The 8117-nt window shown below is 37.4% G+C and overlaps 1 protein-coding gene across 1 annotated transcript; it reads left to right on the top strand.

The window, feature by feature from the left end:
- The first annotated feature begins 6132 nt into the window (after window positions 1–6132).
- On the top strand, window positions 6133–6753 carry LOC133720972 (uncharacterized). The gene has a single exon (XM_062147466.1). The coding sequence runs from the start codon at window positions 6133–6135 to the stop codon at window positions 6751–6753; it is 621 nt and encodes a 206-aa protein (XP_062003450.1).
- Window positions 6754–8117: the final 1364 nt, after the last annotated feature.

Genomic DNA, 8117 nt, shown 5'->3' with positions numbered 1-8117 from the left:
ATGCAGGTGTCTTTGCTGCCCAGTAGGTAAGATACTCCCAAAGTCCCAATATTAGCACTAAATCCTCCATCAACCTATAAGCTTTCTGTAATCCCAATGGAGCAGCAACCAACTTATTGCAAATAATATAATCATTCCGGGCATTCCAAAATCCAAATACTCCAACTAATGTACACAGAAAGTAGCATTTCTGAAGAAGAAAAGACACTAGTGGCATAGTAATGGTTTGAACTTTGAATTAAACATTTCTAAAAAAATTATTTCGGTAGAATGTTAAATTTAATTTTAACGGGAAATTCATTTTATTGAATCCATAGTATACGTCAACCAATGATAAATAGATCCTTCAAAATATTCCTAACATTGTATTTCGAAAATGAAAAATGAAAAATAAAAATCATGTGGTGTAGTAGACACAAAGTTCGTCTAACATTTTGTAACAAAAAAAAAAAAAAAAGTTCGTCTAATATGATTTTCGTTGATATGTTTACGAGCACAACGCTGATGACTTGTGTAACGCCTGAGACTATTTGAGTATTTGCTGGACTTGAAAAAGAACAAAAAAATATTAAGATGCTATTTTTTGCTCTTGAAAATGAAAATAAAAGATAAAACCCTGAAAAGGAAAAAATTTTACATTTTAACTCTCAACCGCCTGACTTCCTTTGTCATCGAAAAAATAATAATAATAAAACGAAAACCGCATGACTTCCTTTCAGTCTCCTGTAGTCCTCATTTGGGTTTCTATTTTCTAAGCGAAGCCAGGGGCTGTCGCTTTTGGCCGAGCTTGAAAATCCATGAGCCCCCACTTCAGTTTTCCGAGACACTTGGTTCCTGCATTTCTTTACACTCAGATGGGTATTTGGGATCCTGAAACAAACAGAAACCATTTGCTTCATGGGTTCTTCCCGAGCTGAGAATCAAAGCGTATTGGATTTCATGCGCTTTGGTTTTGGAATTCTGGGTGCTTCGTGTTGGCAATTTTGGGTCAAGAAGGGTTAAAATCCGTTTTTCATTCTGATTTCGAGGGGTTATGATTTGATGGCTTGGGTTTTGAGCTTTCGAATAGTTGTGATGTTTCAACTTTCAACCCATAATCTGCTGGGGAAGCTGGGAAGGAGCTTAACAAGGATTTTGGGTACAGCGTCCTCAAAAGGTTCCTGGCCAGGTGTCAAACTGTTAGGGGAGGGACAGTGCTGGAACAAGGATTTGGGTACAGCGTCCTCAAAAGTCAGAAGGGAACCAAGATGCAATAAAACAAAAGCCGGGAGACCATTCGGGTACGGGTTAGAAGAGTTTTGTGACCCGGTGACCCGGATTTGCTTTCTTTTATAAAGTTCCCTCCAATTCGAAAACACCAATTACTCTGCAGCATTTCAAAAGAGGAAGCTAGCTCTTCTTCTCTTCTCTCCAGAAAGAACGGGGCGCGAAGCGAAGCTTTCTCAGAGCAAAAGATCCGACGCAGAGAGTTCGTGAATTTGAAGATGGAGCTTCCAGGTAACTCAGTGACGAGAATTTCACTTGTGAATTCCGAGCATGATTTCTCTGATTTGAGTCTGGTTTTGCTAAACAATTCGTCTTTGTTTATGCTGAGACTGATCCAGTGGAATTAGGTTTTTGTTTGCCGAAATGTAATGGACCTCGATTCATGTTTTAATTTGAGGCTTAAACTCGATCGTTTCCTTCATCGATTCATGAATCTGAGTCGCTTTGTTGAGAATTTGAGCATAATTCATGTGTATTATGGCTTTGAACAACTAATGGAAATGAAATCCCTAGCTAATTTTAGACAACGAAGTTATAATTCAGAGGATAGAGATCTAATTGGACTAGTGAAGCGTAAGTTTGAGTAATGAAGCTTGAGTTCAAGGATCAGATTTACCTCTTAGGAAGTTGAAATTTGAGCATGATTAGTTTTGTTGTTGAAGTCTCAATGTGTATTATGGCTTTGAACAACTAATGGAAATGAAATCCCTAGCTAATTTTAGACAATGAAGTCATAATTCAGAGGATAGAGATGTAATTGGACTAGTGAAGCTTAAGTTTGAGTAATGAAGCTTGAGTTCAAGGATCATATTTCCCTCTTAGGAAGTTGAAAGTTTTTTTCAATGTACATGAGTAACTGAAAGCCTATGTAAATAAATAAGTCGCTAATGCAGAAACTTAGGAATGACTGATTAAGAGCAGCTTGAATTCAATCATGCATGCTTGTTCATAATGTGAGTAAGAGGAAATTAGCTAAAGTTATTACTGTATGTAGAAGTTTAGATCTAAATCAATATGATTCAAGGCATAATGCGATTTGTGTTCGGCTTTATGCAGGACAGAGCAACACCATTTACTGCCAGTTTTCTGTATCGCCGCCCTCAGATGAGGTGACCATTCAGGAAATGAAGCTATGGATACATGACAACTACAAGATTCCAGTTGAGATGATTTCCCTCCATCGCCATGCAAGTCTTCGTGCACTTCCCGACCATCTCTCTTCGAGGCAACTTAATATTAGGAAGACTGATATTCTGGTGATGATGTTACACATTGATGAGCCTGTGCCATTTAGGAGGATTCGGCGAGCTAGGCGGAGGTATGATTCCGAAGTCATGGTGGCCATTTGTTTCGATTTAGTATTAGAACATTTTGACTATATCTCTATATGTTTCCTAAATTCTGTTACAATCTGATTGTCACCAAGTAACAATGTTGTTTGATTTGGATTTGATTATCCATCTTTAGTGATTGGTCTTTTGGTGGAGAGTCTGGAGACAATGAAACACACTTTAGTGAAGACCACAACTACATAAGGTAACTTTTTTACTTGTTCATTAATTTGTAGTGCAAAGTTAGTATATATGCCCAGGTTTAGTGATTGGTCTTTTGGTAATCAGCGTTGGTGGGGACTCAGCTTTTGGGGTGGCTAACAGATCTACTGAAGTGAATGCTTACTGCAGCTACATAAGGTAACTTTTTTATATGGCTCGTTCTCATAATATCTTCTCTTAAATTGAACTGTTGGAATCTGCACAATATCATGCCGGCTGAATATAATGACAGTGGTTAGTAGCATCCTTTGTATTCTAGACTTTCTAGTTGTGCTCTCTGTTCGTGCTTTCCCTTGCTTATTAGATTTACTCAGTTGTTACCATCTAGGATACAATCAGGTTTCACTAGATTCTGTTAAATGAATCAGTCCTGGAATCAGGGCACTTACTCTTTAAAACTGCAAATGTATACATCACTTTCTCTTGTTTGCATGAATATGTTGTGCATTCTGTTTCATATGGATGATGCAAAGGATCATATGATGTTTAGATTTGTTGCAAGGTACTTCAGGATTATTGTTTGCACATGATTGATGTAGATAAAAAAGATTTATCACTAGGAGATCACCTATATATGAAGGCTATAATGCATGAAGGAATTGAAATTATACACAAGTGAGAGGAATGCTTAGCAATATTGCCTGAAATTTCTTTAAAGTTTAAGAATAAACTCTCAGCCTCCTATTGAAAGCATTTGACCTTTCTTAAGAGAATTAGAGACAGTTATCAGAAAATATACACTTTGACTATAATCGTTAGTTATATCCGTCAAATAATTGATTCGTTAAAACAATTTAGATAGCTAAACAATTTATAGTCTTGCTAATGCTACACGTGGCTTTTCCTAAGCTAGCTAGGAAACCGAAAGCAATTTGCGTATTTAATCTTTTCGTTAACATAATACAACTCCATTTATCTCTACACTAATTTGAATGATCAGAACTCCGCCATGGTTTGTTTATTTGGACTGATATGAGACGTACCTTATTAAACATATACTGAATTGCTATAAATTACTCTGATTCTTGATATTTTCAGCTGTTGATATGCATGCTATGATGCTCTTGGTCTTGAATCAACGGGCTCTAATTTGTCCTTGACTCCTTGTTTGTCTTATGCAACATGTTGATTTGAATTCTGATGGAATGATCTCGATTCCTTGTTTGTTTTGGCTCAATGTGAGCAAAGGATGAGGACTGCTCAATTAATTTGTAGTGCAAATTTAGTACACATGCCCAAAAGTATTTAAATGCATCGGTTCTCAAAAGTATTTAAATGCATTTGCTATCTTTTTGTTAATAGCTATGGGGAGGAGACATTTGATCTCACAAATATCTTTTGAATGTTTAGTATCCACGTACAGTTAGTTCATTGAATGTTTAGTATGGTATATGTTATGGTATATGTTATGTTTTTGCAGGATTAGTGATATTCACTATACTCCAACTATAGTGAATATCGTTTCTGAGGTGGGTGGATATATTGATACACTCGAGATTACCTCAGACAACACTGTTGGCACACTGATGGATCGGATCTTGCATGGCCCCAGAGGTCCAGGCATCATCGGTGGAGGTCATGTCCTCACTTACAATGGGGAAGATCTTCTCGATTATAGCCTACCACTTCTCCCGATGATCACCACTGGTTCCACCATCATATTGAGATGGCCGACTAGTACGAGAGGTTAGGTAGAGAGAGTTCAGGGACTTGTACTGTTATATAGGATTGATTCCACAGCCTTTTGCCCATAAGAACAACTGTGTCACAACTCAAACTCGTCTCTATATACATATCTTATCAGTTTATTTGATAAACAAGAATAATCTGCTAATGCATCTTCTACTGCTTTATCTTGTCAGAATCAATATAATAAAACCTCAAGAAAAAAATTCTATACATATATTGATACACCTTTTGTAAATACGTCGACAGTAGTTGCTATCTCTGTATTAAACTTAAGATATCCATAATTAATATACAACTAGGACATCCATTTTGGTCTCAATCGACATCATGCATTCATGCGTATATATTTGCAGAAGTAGCGCTGATCTAGCAAACATTGAAGTACATAATAAATGACATATCCATGTATTGAGTACAAGAACTTGCTGACTTTAAGTACACCCGGAAGCCGATTCAGCAATAATGTTTTCAGTGATCTCATTTTTGCAGCAGCTAAAATGGAAGGCAGATACTGAAAGCCTACTGATCCATATCGTAGATTTCTACAACCATTATGATGCGCATTTGATACTAATAGACTCGATGATTAGCAACCAGATAGAGCTACTTGATTATTGCTCACCCGCAATGACAGAGACAATGGGGCACTCACGTCTCACCGAATCTCACAATGAAAGTGGATATCTTCAAACCAAGCCTCCTAATAATTCAATCAAAGAATGAACTTAGGGTTGGTGGAATCATCCTCCAGTTAATAGTTAATAGCTCCATGGACTGAATAGTCCTCGCTCCAAATGCATACTTGATCCTCCACTAAACACAACGCGGTACAAAAACAACAACAAGAACAACAACCCACATTGATTAATAAAGAAGACGATCAACAGTATAACCATTTCACAACAGTCGAATTTCTTATAAAAAAAAGTATAAAAAAATTAAGCACAGCAGTACAGTGTTACACATGCATACACATACTTGCAAATCTACAAGAAGGGGCACATGGCAAGGGTCTCTTCCACTATGGCAGCCATAGATAGACAAGCCACAGCTGAGTAAACATGCAGTAGTGCATGTATATGGTCAAGCATGAGATCCCATATATAGTCTCCGCTTTCACACTCAAAATCCACTCCAATGCCTCTTTCCGAGCCACCAGTAAAGACCCATCTGAGATTGAACTAATTGAAGCACTCACTTGGTTTGTGACGTTCCTCGTCTGAGATTATAAGAATAATAATAATATGTAATTTGACAAAATATGACTTAACAAATACTAAGAGAAGTTCATCATCTTCCTATAGAATTCCTAAAATATAGATAAACTTTTAACAAATTTTAGGTTGTCCAAACTTAGCCGCGCATGTATCGAATAGAACTCTCATCTGCTACAACGTTTGCCACGTTGGCCACGCTTGAAATAATTAGGAAATCCTACCTCGTCTAGGAGAGAAGCCAAATCCGACCTTGTATAGGATTGATCCTACCTCGTATAGGAGAGAAGCCAAATCCCACCTTGAATAGGATTAGGAGAGAACGACCGACTCTAATTCTATAAATAAGACCACTTACACTCTTAGAATCCAACAATTACCCAAGTTTTAATTTCCATCGACTATTACAAATGGCGGTCATCGACTCTATCCCACAATCAACCCCAGGCCCTCTCCTGTCATCGTCTGCTTCTTGTTCTTCGATGTCAGATCTCGAAGATGGAATTCAGGAAGTCATCTATTTCGTTAAGAGCTTTCCTATAATAATAGAAGCAAATGTGTATAGAGATTGGCCGATTGTGAAATCTGCTTTGGGGGAGCATGATATTAATTGCCATTTGGATATGGTTAACAGTCGCATGACATTCTCAACAACCAGAACCAAGGAGCCAGAAATTGCGCGCAAGGCGAGGCATCTTCTCCAACTTTTGTCACGGAATGTTCCGGCATCTTCGGCACTAAACATAATAAAAGTGCCCAATTGCGAATGCGAAATCATCTTCACTGGTCTTAGTAAAGTCAACAATAGTTATTTAAAGGAACTGGAAGGGCAGACGTCATGCCAAATTTTTTCGCGTGATGGGTATGTTCGCGATGGGGTTGTTTTCGATGGCTTTGTTATTGCCATTGGTCCTTTGGAGGGACTAACAATAGTCAGAAAGGCTGTGGAATGTTGCAGTAAAATGCATCCTGCATACAATACGGTCACCACGATGCTGGCGACTAAGAAGCTCAACGATTTGCGTCTATGAATTGCAAATTTGCGACTTTTGAGCCAATCCTCATCGATGTAAAGTCTATGGGATCATAAGCCGCACTCTTATACGAATGTACCCAAGCTACTTTTTCTTATATGTTGTTTACTTACTGCTGATAAATATGTGTGTTACAGCGCGGCCCTCTGTCAATTTGTCTTTCAAGGCCTTCCATATTGTACCTAATCTATGTTGATTATTGATGTAGGATGGGTTATGTTGTTTGCGTTTGTTCTGTTTTCCTTGAGCGTTTTGGATTGTTAGTTTGTCTCCAACTTTCATTGGAGAGTGGATTAATTTCCTTCCTTTAAAGTTCAGATTTTATATGGTGATCATATTCTTAATAGCATCATCTCCAAAATATGAATATTTGTGAGGGTTTCTCGATCTTCATATGGCTCAGATCCCTGAGTTCGGCCTTTATTTCCTTGTTTGTGGCTTGCACGCAAAAACAACTACCAAGGCTATCAAACACTTGCAGCAACTAATTCAAAATTTATTGCATCTAGACTTCTCTATAATTTAGTAAATACTTCCCCTAGTACTCGTGTTACTCCCAAAGAAAAACCAAGCGATTAACCGACTGCAGTAATAATTACCCTGCTCTTGTTCATGCTCACTTCAACCTCTCTCATTAAAACTAGTGGCTTCCGCTCATTCCAATTGATTAAGCTGCCTCTCAACCAATCATACCCTGTAAGCCAGCATCAACTAACGGCTAAAATATCAAAAAATCGAGTTCTTAACCTCATGTCCCTTACGATAAAAAAATAAAAAATAAAAATAAAAAGTTAAAAAAAATTCATGTCCCTGAGTTCTGCCAGAGCAATATAAGCCGTAGGAGTTCATGAAATGATGTACAACTCCCCATCTCTCCAGCTCTAAGTAACTACTATATAACGTGATTGAGCACTGGCTCGAATCTATTTTGGCCAGTCTCTTTCTAGCTTGTTTAGCATGTCGGCCTCAATTATACAAAAAGAAAAGGTAGACATTAAGTTTAAAATCCAGCAGAAGAAAGATTCCTAAATCCCCTTACTTTGTATTGCAATTTTAATGACAAAGTCAGTACGATAGTAACTAGCTAGAGAACCTAATTAGTTTGCTTCAAAATCGGAAAATGTAATGATATTGCCACTGAGAATATCATTTTCATCAAGTATACAGCAGAACAATCCACCAGATCGAATTGAATACAAAACTTAATCTAGTAATTTAATGCAAGCTAAGAAAATTTCATTTTAGTAAAGCAAATTTATTGCATATCAAATACAACAAGACATCTAAGTTTATAAATACTGCCACGCACTGCACAAAACAAAGAGATTAATTAACTGCAAGAAGCAATATGCAAATCAAGT

The sequence above is a fragment of the Rosa rugosa genome, chromosome 7 (assembly GCF_958449725.1).
Source record: "Rosa rugosa chromosome 7, drRosRugo1.1, whole genome shotgun sequence".
In the NCBI taxonomy this organism is placed as follows: domain Eukaryota; kingdom Viridiplantae; phylum Streptophyta; class Magnoliopsida; order Rosales; family Rosaceae; genus Rosa; species Rosa rugosa.
The sequence above is the reverse complement of the archived record's forward strand: the minus strand, read 5'-3'. Positions and strand labels throughout refer to the sequence as shown.